At 50.3% G+C, this 23,502-nt stretch overlaps 2 protein-coding genes across 2 annotated transcripts in view; one reads left to right on the top strand and one right to left on the bottom strand.

Annotated features, from left to right (window-relative positions):
* Positions 1–7,646, top strand: part of phldb2b (pleckstrin homology-like domain, family B, member 2b) — a 69,029-nt gene extending 61,383 nt beyond the window's left edge. The window contains exons 18-25 of the mRNA XM_080020204.1: positions 1–144; positions 499–598; positions 1,918–2,068; positions 6,053–6,143; positions 6,289–6,435; positions 6,544–6,763; positions 6,854–6,939; positions 7,489–7,646. Coding sequence (XP_079876330.1) covers positions 1–144; positions 499–598; positions 1,918–2,068; positions 6,053–6,143; positions 6,289–6,435; positions 6,544–6,763; positions 6,854–6,939; positions 7,489–7,629 — 1,080 coding nt within the window. The 3' untranslated portion in view covers positions 7,630–7,646. The remainder of the gene's footprint in view (positions 145–498; positions 599–1,917; positions 2,069–6,052; positions 6,144–6,288; positions 6,436–6,543; positions 6,764–6,853; positions 6,940–7,488) is intronic.
* Positions 7,647–14,453: 6,807 nt separating this feature from the next.
* Positions 14,454–22,685, bottom strand: jcada (junctional cadherin 5 associated a; the record flags this gene model as incomplete). Its single annotated transcript, XM_080020098.1, has 4 exons — positions 14,454–14,488; positions 15,156–18,781; positions 19,341–20,243; positions 22,309–22,685. 4 exons carry the CDS (start codon positions 22,683–22,685, stop codon positions 14,454–14,456), a joined length of 4,941 nt encoding a protein of 1,646 aa, XP_079876224.1.
* Positions 22,686–23,502: the final 817 nt, after the last annotated feature.

The following is a 23,502-nucleotide window of genomic DNA, read 5'->3' as shown; positions in this document are numbered from 1 at the left end:
CACTTCCGTCTGCTGGAGGAGAGGAGGAGGTACGAGAAAGATGGTGCCGCCCACCTGAGCGGCACGCTGCCCCGGAAGAAGACCGCGCCCGCCGTGCCCGCCCAGTTCACCTGCGCTACGCTGGGACGCAGCTTCCCCACCAAGGTGGACTCGATTTAGATCTAATTCAATTCAATTCAAAAGGCTTTACTGACATGTGGAAAAAAAATGAAAATAGTATGTAAAAAATTTTAATAGAGAAACAAACAAGTGGGTGAAGGTTACCTACAAAAAAAAACCAATTAAGTGTAAACAATGCTGTTTTAATATATAAATATAAAAGTGTGTGTGTGTGTGTGTGTGTGTGTACTGTATATATATTCCTCTCCTCTTATGTACATATATATGTCTTTCTAAATAAATCTATATCTAAATTGTTTTTTCTTATTAATGGGAAATCAGAATTCAGCAGCACTATAGCAAAAACTCACTTTTTTTCAAATCCATGGCCCCTTGCAGTCCCATCAGCCCTTGGTGCAGAGCTCCAGCTGTGGCAGCATTCTACCCAGAATGCTCTCTGTGTCCAACCGGGAAACGGAATCTCGCCGCCTGCATAAAGGTAACCCACGAGCCACCATGTGACAGTGCCCCATATTTGGTCATGTCATCTCTATACAAGACTTTCTGTGGCCGCAGGCGTGTCGCTTTGTATACGGTATGTGCGTTTTTGGGTCTCCCTTGTTTGTTTATTTTTTTTACAGGAGATAGCATAGGAATGCGCGTGACCCTGTGATTAGCCTGCGTACGTGTTTGCAAAAGGCCACAAATACAGACATCCACACCCAGGGCAGTTCAAAAGCATAATAATACATTTTAGAATAAGCTTATTGTTACCTTCTTATATAGTCTTGAATAGTAAAATAGCGACACACAATGGTTCAATCTTCTCCCCCGACCGCAAAGCAGGAAAAACAAGGCATTTTGTTCCCTCCGTCTCCTCCGTTCCGTCCGTCCTTCAGACGTCCCCACGGCTTGAATTTCTGATATTCTCGCGATGCAATCTCCCCTTGAACCAACCTCCACGTCCCAACGGGGCTCACCACCGCAAAACAAAGGAGCCTCGGCTCAGACTCTCGCCCGGACGTCGCATGTCGGGGTTTTGGAACAGCGGGCTACGAGCATCAAACGCAGACAACAGAAAGATGCACGATGCATCAACGTCAATAAGATGGAAATCCATTGTTTAGGGTAGAACCACGGATTGTTGTTGTGCGGTTTAGTGCTGCAGTTTATTCTAGAGGAGGGTTTTATTTGCCGCCCCGAGGTCCCTGGAGCTGGCTCATCAGAAGGGTGGGTCCGCTGCTCTGAGAGAGATGCTATCGTGTGCGTGTGTCTGATGTTTGTGTGTGTGTGTGTGTGTGTGTGTGCGTGTGCATGCGCATGCGTGTGTGTCCTTCCTGTAGCCATTAGATGAGTTTTAACTTCTTCAAAGCTTCTCGGGTAAGTCAGCCAGTGCTTGGGACACTGTCGTCTCACAGTTAGCCGTGGGGGTAAGAGTTAAAAGAGTTTCTCTGCTTCCTAAAGATCCTAGCGTTAACCTTTCTTGTTTTTTATTTTTTTATTTTTGCATATTTGGCACGCCCACCTTTTCTAAAGTGGCTGCAGCAGTATGTGTTTGCGATTGTAGTTTCGGGAGCCTTGCCATTTGGATGCGATTTGGACTTTTCGGTAGCACAGTGGTGTGCGCACATTTTAACCGTGGCGGGGCATTGCGATCCAAAGTCGGCGCCCCGTGGGCAAACTGTAGTCCCAGAGGTGGGAGAGCAGCCAGGTAAACAACGCGCGCACACACCCCCACACACACACACACACACACACACACACACACACACATTCATGCCGGCCTTTGCTCATTCTGCCACGTGTGTGTGTCCTCAGGTCAGCCGTCCTCGCGCGCGGCCTCGCAGACCAACGTCTACTTCGACGCCTTGGGTTACCGTGACAACCAGGCCTTCGACACCATGAGTGTGGACAGCTCCGACTCCATAGAAACCAGCATCTCCGCCTGCTCCCCCGACAACGTCTCCAGGTTGGTCGCTTTGCTTTCGGGGTGGAGGGCGGTCAGACGGAAACGCGTATCCGCATCGGCGCCTGCCTGGAAGGTAGATGCAGCTGAGCAGGGGGGAAGAGAGGGATGGAAGGCTTCAAGGGTTCCTTTTGTTTTCCGACATGACTCACAAGATTGACTCTGGGTGGACAAGACGAGTCTCTCCACATGCTGCGTAGCATAATGTTTCTTCCCGAATTCCACCACTGTTTACAGTGTGTGTGGTTTATCAGTTGCTGAAAGAGAGATCAAAAGGAAGATTGTGTGTGTGTGTGTGTGTGTGTGTGTGTGTGTGTGTGTGTGTGTGTGTGTGTGTGTGTGTGTGTGTGTGTGTGTGTGTGTGTGTGGGGGCGGGCGTCTGAGACTCGTGTCCCATCATTCTGCCCCATCTGTATAACGTGAGAGTGAACTCAAACCGACAAACACAGCTATCCCGAAAACAGTTTAGTATTTACAAAGCGATCCAAAAAAAAAAAAGAATGTCGACACTCTAACGAAGCTTGAAAGCACACATTTTTGGACGGAGATCAGTAAACGTGGAACAGGAACGGTCCCTTTGTTTTAATAATATGGAACATGGAATGTCTGGAAAGGGAGGCTGGGGAGCGGGGGGGCAGAGAGAGGGGGATAAAATGAGCTAATGTAAAAAGTGTGTCGAGGTTTTCCCGCCTTTTCTGGTCCCTCCTTGGGGAGCGTGCGTGTGTGTGTGTGTGTGTGTGTGTGTGTGTGTGTGTGTGTGTGTGTGTGTGTGCTAAGGTTGATCAGTGCTGCGGGGGGCTCGGGTTACCAAACCGGGGGCAAAAACTTGAATCATTGCTTTCTTGTTTACGTGTGTGTGTGACCGTTCAATCAACCGATTCCCTCCGGACCGGAGGAAAGCAGCCAATCAGGTCGCAGTCAGATTCCGGGGTCCACCCCACCCCAACCCCCTCTCTCCTCCCTCCGGACTCAAACCATGTGTGGTGCATACTCTTGTCTCTCTCTCCCCCAATTTACAGTGGTCGAGTCTATTCCCCTCCCCACCCTCCACCCGCCCCTGTTTTTTTTTCCCGGAGTGGTGCAGCCTCTCGCTGTGGAAAGCTTTCGCAGGTTGACCTCTCTCGCATTGCGGAAAGTTTGCCTGGAACCCGTCGCCGGCTCTGGAATCCGCGGCGGTGCCTTGCCGTGTTCATGGACTGCCACGGTCTCTGATTGGATCCTTTCAAATGCTTCAGTGACCACCATAGTTTTTTGCACTAGAGGTAAATGCGCGGACTTCATTTCACCGCGTCCCGCCGGTAAATGGGTCCAGTTGGGAGGAAGAGCTTCTCCTGGAAGAGGTCTAACGTCTTTGTAGACGTTTGAATGCTCCCCGTTCTGGATTCGACGCGGGATCTGAACTCGGTGGCGACCATGAGCACGGTGGCCTCCCATCGACAGAGGTGAGAGACGAAAAGTGGAGCAAGGTGGAGGCAGTTATGTCTGAGGCGGAGGGAGGAAGCGAGAGGGCGGGCGGGGGCGGGTGCAGAAACCACGGAATAAATGACGAATCGGCACTTTGTTGTTGTTTGAGGTCGTCTTCATCTTCTTCCTCTTCGCGTTACATGGCGTCGTTGAGCAGACGCTTTTGTCCGAAGCGACTTTCAAATCGTTCACAGCGACGGAGGCGGCCGGGCGAGGCTCATCGGGAGCAGTTTAAGGGGGTAGAGCTCAAGGGCCCCTCAGCCGGCCTCTTCATCTTCTGTCCCGTCCGCTCCTGCTCCCTCCGTCTCCTCTTCCTCTTCTTCTGGCGGCCGCGGTGTTCAAATCCCCAAACGGTGATGGAGCTCCGGTCTCTTTGGGCCGCGCTCAAATGCTCTCGTCAAAGAGTCGCTGGATGGAACCGTTTTTTCCTTCTCCCGCTGCGGGCGTCGGCGCCAAGTCGAGGACGTCTTGGAGTCCCGTCCCGGCTCGACACGATGTCGAGTCCGGAGCGAGCGAGTCCCTTCGAAACGAGGAGCGTCCTGCTGTATCCCTCTTGTTAATTCCCGATTTCCGTGCGACCGCGGAGATGAAGGAAACAATCGAGTCGGCGGAGGAAAATGGCGACGACTTCTTTTGTGGACTCTACAATTGCCGACTCTCCGAAAACAGCGCCGGACGTTCCGGGGGGCGTGGAGCGGCGCATTGTGCGATGGAATTGGGGCCCACGGGTGTGGCGGCTTGCCCAAAGTGGCCCCCAACCGGAACCGACGGACTCAACGAGAGACAGGCAATGATCCAGATGGCGTTTGAAGTGCGATTCAAATCCCTGTTTTGAGAGTGAGCGCTGTTTGCTGTTAGGGGTGTTGGAAGGAATAAAATGGTGGGCGGCGGCGGCGTGGTAACCCCTCTTCTCTTTATCCCTAAATTGTCCTTCATTCTCATGTCAGCCACTTCCCTCTCTTTAATGTGGTCCCTCCTCTCATGTCCCTCCGCAGTTTGTTGGGACTGAGACTAATGCGAACCATTCACCAGAAGCAGAGCCGCGCCGAAAGAGGTCGGTTCACCCGGGCGCCATCATGGTGACCCCCCCTGGGCAGTGGGTTTGTGTCTAACGAGACAAGGCTCCTACAGCTCTGTGTGCACGTGTGCATATCCAAACGTCTTCATCTCATATCGGGATGCGTCGGTGACGGTTACAGCGTTAAATATTGTTTTAGAGGACTCCGTCGCCCACGGATCCGGGTTAGAGTTCTTCACGAAGTGAAACACGGAAGATTTGTCGATGCCGTGTCTTACCGCCGTGACTGACGGAGCTTCCCCGTCTCCGCCGGAATAATCTTCCTGCCAGAGCGGCGTCGTGACGACAGCGTCGAAACCAACCGTCCGTCGGTCCGTCCATCCGTCCCTGGACGGGGGCGGCGACTGAGAAGGCGGGGAAGGAGAGGGTCGCGGGACGAGACGAGGAAACAATGAAAATTGATGTGACGTGGATACAAACGCACCCCCGTCAGGCGGGTAAATGCGGCATCTCAAAGTGTACACCAGCTGCCGCTGGAAGCGAGGCGGCAAAGCCGGACAGGCCGGACGGGGAGTGAGGAACGGATAGCGAGGGTTGGAGTGAAAAAGGTCTTTCTCTGCCCACAGGCTCCAATTCCCGATCACGCCCCGACACGAGGTGGAGGGCGGAGCTTTTTGGCGACGCCGGGTGAAAAACGGAATGTTCTTACCCGGGTCCGGAGGATTTGCGTGTGGGCTCAAGGCGGATTGAGCGGCGTTTGATACGCGCTCTACATCAAGAGCTACCTCTGTCGGTCATGGATTACTTCGGTCCTGAGCCTAAACATCTTTAAAAAGTCTGAGGAAAAGCATTCGTTTGAAGCCGGTCCCTGTAGTGATTCCTTGAAATTAAGGACTTGGACGGGGCAAAGAAAAACAACCGCGAAATGTTTCCCTTGCAAAGATTTGTGGAGTTTAACTTAATAGAATCTTTAATTTATTTATATTTTCTTTTAATAAACCTGCCACTACACAGCTGTTGAGCAGCTGGCTTCTCTATATCTTTGTGGAAATAAACCACCCGGCCGTACGTACGCACATTATACTGTATATTGCCACTAGGTTTTGGGGAAGTAAAGATGGAGAGAGAGGGGAGGGAGATGGAAGAGCTGGGATGTCAAGACTGAGGGATCGAGGGCTGAAGGGACGGCTCAGTACTGGTTCCAGGTGTTCCTTTTGAAGTGGAAATGAAAAGAAACAGACCTTTTTGATTAAAAACCCCAACACACACACACACACACACACACACACACACTGAAAACACGTTGCATCTTCAGCCCTGTCGAACTCCCATCGGGTCGGAAAACTGGTTCGACGTCGGTCGAGATTTGTCTGGGATCTCGGAAAGTGACTTACGGTTCTCTTGGGAGGGGGTTTTGCAGCGACCGCGTGCCACGTCGTGGCTTTGCACGGCACCCGTCAAAGTGTTTTATTTTGTGTCTCCGTGTGTATGTTCCCGTGTCACAGTGCCAGTACGTCCAACGTGGCCAAGCTGGAGGAGATGGAGCGTCTGCTTCGGGAGGCTCAGGCCGAAAAGCACCGCCTCCTGGAACACAAGGTACCCTCCACAATAACGCACAAAACCACGGGCTACGGAGGCCGGAGGGATCGGCTGCTCCAATAGGCCGGCCCGTAAGGGCGTGGCAGCGCGTGGCACCGTCAAGTTGTCCGACAATGCACTTCTTCCCCTCCCCCCGTCGCAGGAGCGGGAGATGGAGGTGCGGAAGCAGGCCCTGGAGGACGAGCGGCGGCGGAGAGAGGACCTGGAGAAAAGGCTGCAGGAGGAGACGAGCCGGCGGCAGAAGCTCATCGACCGCGAGGTGAAGCTGCGGGAGAAGCAGAGGGCTCAGGTGAGAAGGCGTTTTTGTTTTTTTTTGTTTCGTTTTTTTTGTCTTGTTTCACCTCCTTAAAGAGAACCCGCCTCCCGCTCACTGACTTCCCCTCTGGGCCGCCCCCAGTCGCGGCCCCTGACACGCTACCTCCCGGTGCGCAAGGACGACTTCGACCTGCGCTCCCACATCGAGTCGGCGGGCCACAGCGCCGACACCTGCTTCCACCTGTCCATCACGGAGAAGACGTGCCGCGGCTACCTGGTCAAGATGGGCGGCAAGATCAAGACGTGGAAGAAGCGCTGGTTCGTCTTCGACCGCAACCGCCGCACGCTGTCCTACTACGCGGGTAAACGCGCCGGCGCCGCCCTCGTCCGTTTCCGCTGGTCGCGCTGCGTTCCGGCCTCTCACACGTCGTACGTTTTGGCCCTTTCCGCAGACAAGCACGAGGCCAAGCTGAAAGGCGTGGTCTACTTTCAGGCCATCGAGGAGGTGTATTACGACCACTTGAAGAACGCGCACAAGGTAGGGCTGCGCCGCACACTTGCGCTTGCCGGGATTTGATTTTCTTCCGCCAAATCGGCCGATGAGATGCGCTCCGTTTAAACCGGTGACATTCCTTGGAGCTTCAAAGTGACTCCCTGTCATGAGCCAACTAGGTTTGTTTCTCGTTGATAAAGTGTCACTCGGTGATGTCACTTGTTGGGATGATCTTTCAAACTGAATGTTAATTAAATCGGCGCATGGACAGTTTGGAAAGGCACACGAAAGCATCTTCATATATATTTCAATATATTCAAAGCCGAAATCCTGGCAAATATGAGTAGCATTTTATTTATTTATTTGTTTGTTTATTTTTTTTAATTTTATAATTATTATTATTTTGTTTTTTTTTACATTCGTCAACGTATCTAGTTGGGGGGGGGGGGGACGTGTCATGTGACGCATCTAAAAGCTCATCTCTTTGGCTTCAACGAGACAATGGGGGAAAAAAAGAACATGCAAAAAGAAGCCATTCGCCCCTTCTAACCCCACCCTCCTTCCCCCTCTTTCTCCCTGCGATCTCTCCATCAGAGCCCCAACCCCTCCCTGACCTTCAGCGTGAAGACCCACGACCGGGTCTACTACATGGTGGCCCCCTCCCCGGAGGCCATGAGGATCTGGATGGACGTCATCGTGACGGGCGCGGAGGGATACACTCAGTTCATGGTCTAGCCACAGGATCGCGGGGCCGCAGCTCGGACTTCGGGTCCCCCCCCCCCCCCCGCCCCCCCCCCACCCGTGCCTTTCCGACTGCACGGACTTTTCTTTCTTTTTTTTTTTTTTTGGCCCTTTCTAAGTATTCGAACGAACACGGATTTTTTTCTCGGCGCCGAGAATCCGCGTTTACCAGATTGAGTCAAGCTGTGCAGCGAAGAGAAAACCTGGCGTGCCCTAAGATTTATCCAAGATGGAAAATACACTGATAAAGCTGACTGTGTAACATTTATTCCCTTTATTATTTCCTCTAACTCTTTGCTCCACCGTTTTTTTTTTTGTTTTTGGTCAAGAAAGCCGTGAAACCTGTATTCGGTGCCTGTTTATTTGGGGGGGGGGGGGGGGGTGATTTTGTGCTGTACACCCAAGAAAAGTAGTTATTCCACCATGTATTATAAAGGAATCTCTGCTCACCAGCTGGACTTGTGTGGAAGCTAAGCCGTGCCGCATCATCAAACATTCTGGAAACGGACAAAACCAAATATTTGGACCCTGTTTTTTTTTTTAATGACTTCATAGAATTCTTTGTGGATGACTGTTCTGGCGGGGGGCCAGTTCCGCCCGTTCTTATGTTTGACTGCGTGAAGAAAGCCCCGTCGTCTTCACATTCGCATGCCCTTCGTGCCTTTGAACAATGGCAATGCAATACTCGGCCAGTTCCTTGCTTTTTTTTAATGCTCTGCTTATAATGCACCAATAATGTGATTTACTGGTTGGTTATCCATTGACAACATTTCAAGAAACTCAACATAATAGTATATATTTTTTCCCCTGTTTTGCGGGGTATTTTTTCATATACTGTCAGTGACTATGCTACGTATTGGATTTCACTTTTGCATTTCGTCTGCTGTTACAGCACATATTACGTAATGTTTGAGCAGAGCGCAGTGGGGGACATTCATTGTCATATATATATATATTTTTTTTTTTCAGCTAAGTCTGCATTGCATGTTCAATCATAAGGAGAAACGTCACAGCCTCAGGTCTTAAAGTGCAAAGTGTGTGTGATTTTGAATTATTTTCTTATTTTCTTTTTCCCTGTATGCATCCGTGCTAAGAAAAAAAAGCCTAATGTGTGCGCACAAGTGCCTTTGGCCAATTCGACGACCTTGTCGCCAAAAAAAACCCCTCCAAGTTTACTCGGCTCGCCGCGTGGTGCTGTCCGTTCCGTCGTCCGCTCGGATTTATCTCCTGTGCCAATATCGGCATCGTGATGCAGTTTAACAAGCGCCGTCCATCGCTCTGGATTATATCACTCCCATTTACGACACAGTGCTGTTTAGAGTTTTGGCTTGTGGCTGCGGTATCCACCTACTGAAATGACGACTGAACCAGTAATACTTTAAGGAAGTTGTGTGTAAGACAAGGCCGATGCACGTTGTTAAACCCTTAGTTCCAACTGTATTTTGTGCAATTCGTAGGAACCACGTGACCGCCTAATAAGGTGATGGATGTTTCCGGTGCTTTTTTGCTTCAGTAAATACGCCAACACACGGATGACACTTTTTTTTTTTTTTAACCGTAACGTGTTTCCCCCATCAAACAGCGATGCCTGTTTTGTGCAGTGCAGCAACAAGGAGTCATTCATACGCGGGTATGTCATTTAAAGATCTAGTGCCTTTCTACTTTGCAGGGCAAGTTTCTTTTTTTTTTTTTTTTTTACCCAAAGCTTCAGATTAATATATCACCGTCTTGGTTTTTTTCCGGACCACCGTCTCATTTTATTAACATTAAAAACGGCTCTGACTGATTCGTGGCATCATATCCCAACTTGGCTTTAATTCTCCAGCATACCAAGGATGTAGCTGCTCTGTCCAACCAACAGAGGGAGCTGTTACTGCGGAAGCGGCCCTATTCCTGTGTTGTTGTTTTTTTGTTGTTGTTGTTTTTAATTTTAAATTTTTTTATTTTTTTGTTGTTGAATGATTCGTTTAAAAAAAAAAAAAAAATGCAGATCATATTCTATTTATGCTTTTAACAATGTATGTATCGTAATTTTATATTTCAATACAATCAATTAAACAACTTAAAATATCTGTTGGTGATTTTTGCTTGGAGTGAAATGGAAAAAGTAATAAAGTATCGCAACTCATGGAAAGTCTGAAGAGGAAAGAAACGAAACCTGCTCCAGAGAAAAACTAAAAAAAAAAAAACCAATAATAAACAATACAAGCCAGAATGAATACAAATGTATACCCGGCGTACGGAACATATACGGTAAATCAATACATTTTGGTCATTTTCTTTCTTTTATTTATTTTTTTATTCATATTTTTGCACATTAAAATATTTGACTGGGGATAATAATTGCTATTAGAGATTCGACGGAATTCTGTAGATGTAAGTATCTCCACGCAAGCGGCGCCCTGGCCTTCGTGACGTGGAAACCGGGGAGGAGGAAACGGGCGAACGGAGGTTGAGGGTGGTGAAAATGAAAGGCGCACACTTTAAACGTCGGAAGTGAGTTGAGAATGGCGCAGTGTTTTTATCTACTCGTTTATTCATAGATATCAATACCTAAAAAACATTAAGAAACCATCGCGGACGCGTCGAGGACGTGATACTGAACGAACGCGAAGTCAAGTGGTTCGTCTCTGAAAACCGTGGCATAACGAAGTGTTGTTTTTTTTTATCGAAAAAATAAATATAAAATAAAACATCAGTATTGTTGAATGTCAAAATAAGCGTGTGTGGGTTTTATATGTATATTATTAAAAACAACAACGACTCCAAAACACAAAATAACCGCGCGGTGTAGAGGCACGTACCCAAGCGGCCGCCTTTTTTTTTTTTTTTTTGACAAGCTTCCGCGTACCCACAATGCAACGCGGGCGAGCGGGGTTTGTTTCGTAACGAAGTGTTGTTTTTTTTATCGAAAAATAAATATAAAATAAAACATCAGTATTGTTGAATGTCAAAATAAGCGTGTGTGGGTTTTATAGGTATATTATTAAAAAAAACAACGACTCCAAAACACAAAATAACCGCGCGGTGTAGAGGCACGTACCCAAGCGGCCGCCTTTTTTTTTTTTTTTTGACGAGCTTCCGCGTACCCACAATGCAACGCGGGCGAGCGGGGTTTGTTTCGCGACCTCAAATAGAGACGGCGCGGTCCAACGATCAGCGCGGTCGTCGCTGCGGGCGGAGCGGGCGGAGCGGGGTTCTCCCCCTTCTCGTGCCCTCGTCCGGATCGGAGCCGAGCGCTGGAGCTCTGGCACTCTCACCGAGACGGTTGTGTGGACGGCAGCGCTCTAAATACCGCGCGGGCGGGCGTGTTGGTTTGGTTGGTCCGAAGGCGGTGGGCTCACAAATGATTGCTACAGTCAGTTACAGAACTCCTCGTTTCTTCTCTCCCCTCTCCCACCGCCGGCCTTGACCAGCCTTTTGTTTGACCCGGCTGCACCCTCCTGTCCGCCCCTTTCCATCCCTGCTTTGCGAAATGTCGTCATTGCTATTGCCTCATATTTCTATTTTTATTTTCCCACGTGTGCGATTTCCCCCGGCGTTTGAAATGACTTCGTCAATCAGTTCGTAATTATCAGAATAAAAATCCATTAATTGTTAAACCGTTTCCCCCCCCATAGGGGTTAATTAAGTACAGTACACACAACAAAAATACAAATAAATGACGTTAAAATATTGATCTAAAAAAAAAGATAAACCCCAAAAAAACTTCATTTGTATTTCTGCTGTCTGCCGATAGGTTCTCTTCGCGTACGCTCATCCTCACTCTCGCCGGACACACAAAAAAGGGGACAAATACTTTTACATGCAAAGACTTTTATTTATGAATAGTCTGCAGTCATTTACACCGGTAAAATACACTCGCCTGTATTCATGATCATTCTCGATGACCACAATAGAAACACAGACAAATGAGCCCTCAAATATAATTTCCCTTTTCACAATAATCTAAAAATACCTTGTTCTGTTAAATATGTAGCTTAACTTTTTGAAAATAAAATATACAGTATATGAAATATAACAGTTTTGCTTATCCGATAGACTGTATAGTACCAAATGCAATTATATGCAAATACACCCCTTTTCTCTGTAATGACGCATTTCATGCAACAAAAAAAAATTGAAAAAAATCATAATAATAATAATAATAATAATTGATGCCTGTGCATAGCATACCAAAAAAAGCTGTACAGACTTCTGTATGAAAATAGAAAATATCAAAGCAAAGATGTGTGCACCAATAGTTTTTACATGTTACAAATAAGTCGCAGTACAAAAAGGTCGGACCGGATCACGTCGGGTCTACCTGGGATACGGAGGTACGGGTGACTGGGCCGATCGGGGAACACGGAGAAAGGAAAGAAAAAAAAAATCGAAAAACAAACCACAACCTTGGATCGAACTTAAGAGCGAAGCCGCTCTCATGCCAGCCTAGAGTGGGATCCGTTCGAGGGGGTCGGAGGCGACAGCCGAGTCATGGGGTCGAAACAAAGCAAACAGGTTGTTGTTTTTTTTTTTGGAAATGGTGGAGAAAAAAAAAGAAAACCCGGTATTTGTGTTGATCTTAGCGTGAAAGCCTGCGAATGTGGATGCCTGATGCATAGCATATAGTTTAGTTTGGTATGTCGTTGAAAACGTGTCGTATTGCTGATAACCCACGGGCGCAGAGCCCCGTTAACCGGTATGCACTCGGCTTCAAAAAACCAGTGATATGTCGAAAGCTACTCTGGATTATTGGATATTCTCAACACGTTCCGTATTTATTGCGATTTTTATTTTTATTTTTTCCTTTTTAAAATTCAAACGAGTAGAAACGAAACAAAGACAAAAAATCTACGATTGCTACACCCAAAGGTCATCGTATGTCACACACACACACACACACACACACAAATCGACGTCTCCACGGAAACAGTAGTGTGTACAAGGCACACCGCGATCGCTCGCTATAGCTACATCTATCACATCTCGCATAAAGCACTTAAAAAAAAAACCAAAAACAAAACCAAACCAAAAAAAAAAAAGACGGTTAAGATTTTTTTTTTTCTCAAATCGTCTACAGCGAGGGCGAAAAGAAACGGCACGGTTAAATATAAACTTTTTGTTAACACATTAAAATATATATATATATATATATTTATTTTTTTGTACACTTTGCGTATTGCTCGACGGAAAAAAACAACAACTGGATACGCGCCGACCGATCGCAGTGGGGGGGGCTGGAGGGGAGGGGGGATCCCGGAAAATACTGATTTGTGGGGTGGGGTGGGGTGGGGTGGGGTAGCGCCGAAATGCAACGAAGCGGTCATTTCGGCGTCGCAACCGCCCGCCCCTCGCCGCCACCCAGCTCCCTCCCACCGCGTCGAGCCGGACCGAGCGCTGCTCCAGGACCACAGTGATTCCCCCTTCCAGTCCCAGACCCTCCGGTACATTCTCTTAACGCAGTGTTTCCCAACCGCTATCCTGTTTACCACCACAGATGTCACAAACACATAGAACTGTGCTTACTACTATTATTATGATTATTATTATTATTATTATTATTATTATTATTAGGGCCTACTAGTAGTTAGTGAGTTGAAATGAGTCGTGAGTCGCTCCTCGGCCAATCTTGGAGCCACGGGAGTAATTTAAGGCAACAACAAAGAAAAAAAGGTCTCGGCATTTGTCATAATTCACATCGAATGTGACTGATTTACATCTATGATTCTCGGAAGAACTCCGTTCACGACTCCCGCTCATCGTTCACAGGGGGCCCTCCCTCGCTCGCTCGGCCTTCGTTGTACCGGCCGAAACGGAAAATCCAACGGCTCCTTTTGCCGAGCGACCCGTCAAGAGCCGACTCTCCAAAAAAATAAAAATAAAATAAAAAAACAAGTGGAACCTCACATCACTAGTAATAATTCTCCCTTTCAGAGTGAAACTTGAGCTTGTTGGGATTAACACGGAGCTGGTGAATATGATCGTGCATCTAATTCACAACACGACACTGGAGCTCCCCCCCCCCCCACACTTGGCGGGCACGCCCGGCGAACTCCCGCGGCACACCGCCGTGCCGCGGCACAGTGGTTGAGAAACAGCGCCCTGACATACGAGTATAAGAATAAAGACGAGAGGGGGCGGCGGGGGTCAGTTATTGATAATACACCCCCTGGAGACTCACACGTCCAAAGACCCGATTCGTTTCTTAACGTAGATAAGAAAATATACATCTGTTCAGCGACGAAAAGTCTCAAATCTGTTTTTTGTTTTCTTCTTCATAAATGTTAAACCTCTTTCCTATTTACATTTGGTTGAAGGTCGACACTGATTGTAACGCAATACCTTTTGTACTCTTTTTTTTTTTTTTTTTTTTCCCCCCCCGCCGTCCGACTTTGTTACATTTCGTTTCGTGTGAGCTGCGGAAAAGCACTTTTACATTCATATTCAGAGACAACCAGAGCTCGACGGGAGCCCGAGTGCAGCGGGGGGTTGAGGGGGTCGAAGACATGCATTAAAACAAAAATAAAGACTCCGCGAAACGGGGGTTCGCCCGTTGCAACCGGTGGAAGGAAAGGATGAGGATGGGGAGGTCGAAGGGGAGCGGGGCGGGGCTGGGGATTGGGTCATTTGGCCGTAGAAAAAGAAGCTCTCGCAGCACCAGGACAGTCGCTTCAGTGAGGGGAGCGTCGCGTGGCAGCGCCGGGTGGAGGGGGAAGAGGAGGGACGGGGCCCGGCCGGAGCTCAGTTGATTCTTTAGGAAAAGCCTCCGAGCCCGAGGCAGGCGGGTTCCCATAGCAGCGAGGGCGGGGGCCAGAGGTCCGGCGGGGGCGGGGGGGTCACACCCGCTCCACTCGGCTCGGGTCGTAGGCGTCTGGACGGAGAACAGGGAGGAGCAGACCATTTAAAAAAAAAAAAAAACAAGCAGATCAATCGTTTTCACCGATGGCCGCCAAACTGGTTTCGTTTGGGGACGGGGGAGCTCGCAGGAAGACGTCCGTCGGCTCCAAAATGTCCCGTAAAGCCCGCTTCACACCGGATGCGTTATTGTATCAGCCATCACAATTATTATTTTTTTGCTTCTTGTTAATTTTGGGATTCTTTTTTATTGTTTACACTATCTAACTATCTGTCTGTCTGTCTGTCTGTCTGTCTGTCTGTCTATATCTATGTGTGCCACGGCAATTTCGTATTTTTGTCAGAATGTGAATTGTTCATACAGAGTTGTTTTGTTTTTGGTTGTTTTTTTTATTTGTTGTTTATTGCCAAATTGTTCTTGTTTCTTCTTTATTTTAGAATTATTTTTATTGTTTATTGTTCATTTTTAGGCTTATTACATTAACCTTTTTTTCAAGTTTTTTGTGCATTTTTAGGTATATTGCACATTGCCAATTTTATTACTTTATTATTATTGTTTTGCTGGGGATTGTCTGTCTGTCTGTCTGAGCATTACTGGTCATTATGTGCCATACTGAACAGAAAGTTTCAGCAACTGCCACACACAGTGTATTACAGTGGTCAATGAGAGACTGTGTCCTCACCTGAGACGGCGAGCACCTCCTCGTCCTCCCGGCCAGTAGAGCCGGAGGTCACAGTGCTGAAGCTGAGAGGGAGCGTGATCTCCCTCTTGGGCACGCTGCGGGGTTTTGGGAGCAGCGGGGGCTTCTGGGAGCTGCTGCTACGCTGCCGGGGCCTGGGCCGCTTCACCTGCGCAGCCCCGCCAGCCACAACTTCCCTTTTGACCTCCTTCGTTTTCCCTGCCGTTCCCTCCCACTCCGACGGCCGCAGTTCTCCATCCTCCCGGGCTTCCAGTGCTTGTTCTGCTTCTTCTGTTTGTAACACCGCCTCTTCTTTCACCCCCTGCTCTTCCATTATTGCAATCTCTTTGCTTGGCCCCTCTTCGTGAATTTTTAGCTTTACTTCCACATTCTCTGTTTCATTTTGCTCTTCCTTATATCCCTCCTCATCCGGTTCTGTTTTTTCCTCGTGTGTTTCGTGTGCTTCCTTTGCCTGGTCTGCCTGCTCCCCATTCTCCTCCTCCTCCGGCTGCTCCATCGTTTCCTCCCCTTGGTCTTGTTTTTCAGCATCGTCTTTCTCTATCTGTGCCCGGCCAGCGCTACTCTTCTGTGGGTCTGCTTCCCTCTCCTCTGGCTCAGTCTCTCCGCCGGAGTCGGAGCTTTTGAGACTCAGGCGTCTGATCCGGGACACAGAGTCCAGCTCCTTCAGTCGGGCCATCCTCTCCGTGGCCGACCTGCCTGAAGGAGCAGCTGAAGCAGAGGCGGACGAGCTCAGCTTGTCCTGCAGCGACTCAATTAGCTTGCAGGCTCCACTGCGGCCTCTCTTCTCCCCGCTGCATGCACTCAGCGCTAGCCTGTCATTGCAGGAGACAGGTAAGGAGAGGGGCAGTTTGCTCGGTGGAAACTCGGGAAGGTCCAGCACGACCACTTGCTGATCCTTGCCGTTGTGGTCTTCGTCGCCGTTGTTGTGTTCCTCGCTGGTCCTCAGTCCGTCTTCACCATCAAAACCATGCTCAAAGTGCTCAAACCCTGAACCCATCTTCTTGTCATCCTCCGTGTCCTGTCCCTCTTTCATTAATGACACCTCTTTCACTTCCTCACACTGTCCTGCCACATGCTCTATCTCTCTGTCTGTACTGGGTTTCTCCATCTCGGCCGAGAAGGTTTCAATATTTTCGGTGGAGGAGTTGGAAGGGGTGGTCTCTGGGTCCCCCTGGCTGTCTTCTGCTAGTTTGTCAGCCACACCCAGGGCCTCCACAGGTACAGATATACCTAGGATCCTGGCTGCTCTCTCCTCGATGGACTCGTTCTCAGGGATCCCCCTCGCGCATTTGACCTCGAAGAGGTTGCTGAGGTCCTCTGCGGGCAGAGTGTTAGCTTTCTCCTGGATGAGGAGGCTCTCCAGGTGCTTGTCTGTTATCGTCGACTCATTTCTATATGTTAGCGGCTCAGGGATGGCGTATCTGGCATCAACCTCATCATCCTCGAAGGCAAACGCAGCCTCCCTGGTCAGCCGGGTGCCCGGGGACCCCTCGCCCTTAGAGGACCTGCTGTTTTCACTCCCAACTCTACGCATGCTACAATTTGGCTCACCCCTTGAGTGTGGTGTGTTTTCTTTGGCTTCTCTCTCATTCTCCACATGCTCTCGAGGCTCTTCGAAGAAGTTGTGCTCCGAGCTCACATTGTTTTTAACGAGCAGCGTCCTGTCTTCCCATGACAGCTGCATGGGCTGACTGAGATCCTGGTTTTCAAGTGGCGATGGTAATGAGAGAGAGCGCTGTGTCGGTTCTCCTGGACCTCCAGGTGTCTCTGTGTAGACAGTAAGCCCCACGTCTCTCAGGAGGGACTCTCGTGGAACAGGTATGTCCTGCCTGTAGAGCCGATTTGGGTCTACAGGCACAGACGACTCGTCTATTATTGACCGGGTGTTGTCGGTGGTTTGAGGCCTGGAAAATGCACTCCTCGTCTCCCTGAAGTCTGGGTCAGTGGTGGGACCGCAGGACTCTGATCTAGTTCTCGTATTGTTGGGTTTATTTATGTGCGTTAGTGGAAGACTCATTGCTTCTCTGACAGGGTTCAAACGAGCTCCATCGTGCCGCTGTTCTGTCTTGTTCAGCTCAAAAACGTTGTTGTGCACATTGTGTGGATTCCCACTGTGCTTGTTCACATTTGGTCGTTTATTAATAGTGTCTTGGAGCTCATTGTTGATGCATTCCAGCTCCCCGATAGCGTCCCAGGGTCGCCTGTCCACTGGCTTTAGCAGAAACTGACCAAAGGCCACCTGATCTGCAGCGTCTAGTGGAACGGAGCCATTCTTCCGTGGTGAGGATGGCTGCGGGGTTGCCTGGTTCCTCTCCTCCTTGGACGGCGAGGACAGGGAGGCCGGCTGCGTAGGTTGCGGCGATGGAGGCTGGGCGAGACTCAGGCTGAGACGAGAGAAGGCGCTGTTGCTTGATGGGTGAAGATTCTTCTGGCCTGCCATGGGGTAGCCATAGGAAACGCTGTCGTCCGTGCCCACGCAGCTGTCTACGGTCATGTCCGAGGCAGGCCGGCAGGCTGGCTCCTTTCTGCTAGGGGGGCTCTCAGGTTCTGGGCTCTTTGTCACCATCGGTGGGGAAACGGTCTGGGTCTCCTGATTGCGGTACTGATTCCCAGGCCAGGATCCAGCGTAGCACAACTCTTTGTCTTCATTGGCTTGGAGGGCCCACGCGTCTATTATCTCCTTGCGTAGAGGAGCTCTCTTGTAGTTCCTCAAAGACGATGTGGTGCTGCTGTAGAAATGGGAATGATGGGGCTTGATGGGCATCTCGGTCACGGACTTACTGCGCAAATTCTGATTCTCCGTGTGACGCACAGTGATGCTGTCAGTGTTGGTGATGGTCAGACTCGGTATGGTCTCGTTATTGTTCTGATCAGCTGCGGAGTCTTTGCTAATGTTTGCGGGGGTGTGAATGGGGACAGACACCAGGCAGAAGATGGTCTCGCTCACCCTTCTCTTACTGTTTCTGTTCGTCTCTGGCCCAGAGTCAGGGACAATCTTCTTCACCTGGGTAATAGTTTCCGCAAAGCCCTGCTCTGAGCTGGAGAACTGGCAAAATGGGGAAGAGGCCGTCCCCGGGGCCTGGAAGGGGGAGACGGGCAAGGGAGGAGGACGTTGATTTTTGGGATATCTGTTGTTGCAATTTTGGTCAGTTGCTGGGAAGTTGTCGACAGTCTCTTTGTGCAAATCTCTGTGCCACCTGTTATAGTCATTGTCCAAGTTGCTAGAGGACGTCTGGCTGGTGCCGTCGGCCGGTTTGGCCGCGACAAAGGGCCCCAGCGGCGGGGGCAGAAAGGCACTGTCGTCGGGGGCGGGCTCCGACACGGTGACGCTGGGAAGCTCATTGCGGATGTGACGTATCTTGTCAGTGTCCGTCAGGGAGTTTCCGCTGAGGGCTGAGGAGATGTGACGGACACGAGGATCGTCAAAGGGGATGTACTGGACACCGCCGCCAGGGCGCTCCTGTACGGTGTAGACCGGATAGAGCTGCCTCTGGATGGGCAGGCTCCTTTCTTTCTGGGGATCAGGCCAGGAGCCAGCTGGGTGCCTGCTGAACCAGTGGGATCCATCTGGAGCCATCTGTATCTGATGGTACATGTCGCCTCTGTACCTGGAAAGATGGAATAACACTCTCTCACTCTCTGGATAACGTCATGAGTCAAACAAGTATGAAGACAGTGAACCAATATTAAAGGAAAGATAGTGTAAGTCATGATAAACCCTAATTTCACATTAGATGAGTGGAAGAGGTGTGGGATAGGGGGGGCATGGCATACTCTGAAAACTTTTAAAGATGTGAATATTAAATAATTAAACATAGTGTTTGTCTATTTAATGATTCAATAAAAATGACAGATACATAGTGTTTCCACCGCTAATGGTTAAATAATATGAATAATTCTTACCAAACAACCGATCAATGGAAGAGTAACTGTAAAACTAGACAGTACATTTTTCTCATTACAAAAGTTACCCAAATCACAAGAAGTCATATGCACACTTACGGAAACTGAATACTAAAATGTTGTGAGTTTCGTATTCATACGCAAATCAGTTCTAATATCACCTCAGCAAGGACGTGGAAATTCTGATCCCTACTAAAAATGTATTTTATAGTCGACATTTCTTTTACTCTAGAAATACACAAAGAAAACATAACAGTCATTTACCTGTAGTCAACAGCTATTTCGCCATAGCCTCGACGGCCCCCTCTCATTAAAGGAGCTCTCTTATAAGATGGGGGAGGGATGTATCCTGGAGGTCCAGAATCCTGTGCAAAATAGTCCAGCTGGGGGTCAACTGTCCTGGAAAGGGGGAGCGGCGTTCGATCCCTCGCCTGGGGGGGGACGGAGTCTCGTCCAGACAACACCTCATAACTTCCCCTGATCTGTTGATGCACCTCATACGAAGGGGGCCTGGGCGGCCGGGTGAAGCGGGGCTTTGGTGTCATGGACAGCTGGTTGGCGCTGGCTGGCCGGCCGTTCTCTGGCCAGCGAGGGGCTCTGTACAGGTCATGGGGGGACGGGGGGTGGCCGTTGACCCTCCTGTGCAGCTCCTGACCAGAGGTCATGCCCACATACTGCAGGCTTTCAGGCTGCAGCATCCGGGGTAGAGACTGGGATTTGGCTTTGGTCCTGGGGTGGACTACCATGCCTTCTGGTGTCCTGGCATTGAGTCTCTGCTGCTCCTGTGCCCATCGCTCGCCCTCACTCTCTGAAAGCTGGCGGACGAATCCCACAGCTGGACGCCACTCGTCAGTCCCCAAACTCTGGCACTTCCTTTCAGCGGCCATCCTCCAGTGGTGCAGAGCGGTCTCCCTCTCTCTTGTGCGAGCCTGGGCCTGGGCCGCCCAGCGCTGCCTCTCCTGGGCTGCCCTCTGGCGGTCGTCGGCCGGCGCTTCCTGGCCTCTGGGCTGTTGTGGCCCCTCTGGTCTACTATACCCCACCTGCCCTCCCCCGTGTGGGTCTCTTAAGTCAGTGTAGTCCAGCAGCACAGTGAAGTCTTGGCCTCTCCTCCTCCAGTAGGACACGTCCTTAGACTGAGACTGGGGACCTCTGGGGCCATCGCAGAACCTGAAAGGAAAGAAACATTAAATATCAGATTGTAAATTTCACTTGAAAATAATTTAGAAGCAGTCTACAAGTAGGAAATATTGAAATTGCAGAGCAGAAAAAATGCCAAACAAAACATAAAACATATACCCAGTAATAGCAATTACACTCAACCACTGAGTTCCAGCAACAAAACTCCTAAAATGAGTTTGACCTAAAATGTAGAAAGATGACGGTACCCCTCCCTCCCACTAGGGGGAGACAGACAGCCACACTTGGCAGTGCACTGGTTCGCAGCTCTCTCGGCCGTAATGAAAACGTTACACAATGAAACACTGTGGCTGTTAGTCCTGGATGTCCTTTAAGACGGATCAACAACTCAACCGCAACCGTTTTTTGTCGTCCTCGCGCACCCCGGTTCTCCTGCTCCTCGGACGCGGACAGCATCTGGGGAGCCCGTGTGGCGGCGAGCTGGCTCGCTCCGGATGCTGGTCGGGTTATTTCTGCCCGTTTGTGCAGCCACTCGGTGACTGACTGACTGACAATGTCAACAAGACGCGTGCACATGTGCATGCCTGCGGGGGCCGAGGCTGCTCCACGTCCTTGACATTTCCATCCGTGATCATCACTGGCCGGAGCCGTGTGCTGGGGGGGGTGGGGGTGTGTTTGGTGCGTGTGTGCGCGTGTGTGTGGTGGCTCTTCTTGTGTAGGATGAGTTACCATCATTAGTCTTATTGGGTCTAAGCAGCAAAGCCTAATGGGAGCGCCGAGATAGGCCTGTTCCTTATCTAAACTCAACCTTATCCTGTTCCTTGCCTTGCTTCAAGGCAAAACGGATTTTGACGGGAGTGGGAAGAAAATAAAGAAGGCTCGGCCAACAACGGATAGAAATGCCCGAAACATATGTCTCAGTGAATTCCCCCGACGTTCCCCAGTAGAGCGCTCTCATAGCGTTGGCAAGCGTGCGGACACAAACAGGCGGATTACCCGGTCTCTGAAGCAAAAGAAAGAAAGGAAGAAAAGCATTGCAAACCCTGGTGACATTATTCAAGGTCATATGACTATTTTGAGATGCTCTGTCACTGACTGTCGACAAAAAAACAAAAAAAGAAAAAACGGATTCGGGAAAAAACAAACAAAAACAAAAAAACAATAAAATGAAATAGCCCGAAGAAATAGCAAAATAAAAAGGAAGAATCTGGTGAACAGCTGTATTGACTCGGCCCCAGTTAGAGCGTGCAAACCCTGGCCACTGGTCAGAGTGGCCAAACAACACATAACAGAACCACTTTCAGAGAGAGAAACATCAAAACATCCAAGGAAAAAAGCATTGGCAAAGTAGCGTCTGTAGAGATTTCAAACATTTTAACACGCCTTCCCCAGAAGGGATTGGATTGCATAATTCCAGACTGAGCTAAATATAGCGCCCCCCCGCCCCCCCACCCCCGCCCTCCATGCCCATATACATATTTAAGTAGGGCCTATATATGAGGACTGTATTATTAATGGGGCATGAATTATAAAAAATAAAATGTGTAACGCCTTTGGAACAGCGTAGAAGGGTAGAGGCATACGTATTGCTAAAGCCAAAGGAGCAGGTGGCGTGTTACAACCCTGGCAACTCCTGGTGAGATGTGGCTGCTTCTGCGTGTGTATGTGCGTGCGTGCGTGCGTGCGTGCGTGCGTGCGTGCGTGCGTGCGTGCGTGCGTGCGTGCGTGCGTGAAGAGGGTAAAATAAATGCTCGACTGCTCAACAGCGGCTTTGTTTAGAACTTCAAGGACCCCATGTGGCAGATTAAGACGCCGGCACACAATGTCTCTCCTCCCACCCAAGTCACTGACTTATGAGATGAAATGGGAGGCAAAGTTTACGGAAGGAACGAAGGAGGGAAGGGATGTAAGAAAGCAGGAGAGAGAAAGGGACTATTTTTAAGTCCTCGGCCTCGTAAACATCATCCCATCTTCTCTAAGCTCCACGTGAAGTACCGATGGTGTCGTGATCCGACAAGTGCGGGAAATGGCTTCAAGGGTCGGACAAGTCGTGCCTGAACAATGGAGGTATAAGGGAAAAAGACAGAAATCTCACCCACTGTCTGACGTCAGGGACTCGCCCAGGGAGTGGTTGTCCCCCTGGCCCCGGCCGTCCCCCTCCCGGCCCGGCTGGCCCTTCTCCCGGGCTGGCTCGTTGTTGTTGTCATTGGGGCAGGTGACCCTGCAGGCCTGGGGTGCCCTCTCGTAGCCGTTCAGCGCCCGCTGGCCGGCCCTGCTCTCCGGCATCTGGCCGTGCTTGCCGTAGGACGGGGGCAAGGGGGAGGGTGCCTGGCGGGCGGAGGAGGAGGAGGCGGGCCCCGGCACGGTGATGGGGATGGGGGTGGGGGTGGGGGTGGGGGTGGGGAGAGGCGTGGAGGAGTGCTGGGGCAGCTTGTATCCATGAGAGATGAGGAGGTCCTCCACGCTGTACATGGTGGCATTTGTTTCAGCTTGATGTGTTGCTCTTGCCCCTTCCGATCTGTCTTGGTTTGGAGGGAGGGGTGGGGGCGGTGGGGTGGGGCAGGGGCGGTGGGGTTTTCACTTGAAAGAGGGAGAGGAACAAGGGGACGGGAGGACGGTTGTCACAGCGTCTCTGCTTTTTCTCGCTATGCGCGGCGGCGGGATCCCCAGCACAGCTGCGCAGCTGAGGCCATCACTGGAAAACAGGAGAGAGAGAGAGAGAGAGAGAGAGAGAGAGAGGTGGTGACAACATGAGAGAGAGAGAGCGACGGGGGGGGGGGGGGCGGGGGGCGCAGAGGGACAGAGAGAGAGAGAGAGAGAAAGAGAAGAGACTGACATAAAACCATTATCCCCTTTGCGAGTGGCCCGTTTTTCGGTGAAACGACAAGATTGAAACAGACAGTCACGGAGGCACCTCCTCGCTGCGCTCTCCGAGCGGCGGCAGCGTGCGGGGACGGACCGCCTCCCTGCCAGCCCCGTGCCGCTGCTCCTCCTCCCCTCCTTCTCCGGTCCTCCTAGCAACAACGGCCCCTCTCGCTCGACGCGCCTCCGGCTCCGGGAGACACACGCGAGCCCGAACGTCAGAGCGACACATGCTGCCCGGGATGGAGGACGAAGGACAGAAGGATGTCGGCGCCGCAGCCTAAACGCGAGGGGGGCCGCTCCGTGGACCTTAACGCTCGGTCGTTCTCGCTCAGTTTGGGGACTGTCCACACAATGGACTTTTGTGAAACGTCGTCACTTTTAACTCTCTCGTCCTTGAGCCCTCCCACTTTAACGCCCCTCCCCG

This window comes from Zeus faber (genome assembly GCF_960531495.2).
Source record: "Zeus faber genome assembly, chromosome: 19".
In the NCBI taxonomy this organism is placed as follows: Eukaryota; Metazoa; Chordata; class Actinopteri; order Zeiformes; family Zeidae; genus Zeus; species Zeus faber.
The sequence above is the reverse complement of the archived record's forward strand: the minus strand, read 5'-3'. Positions and strand labels throughout refer to the sequence as shown.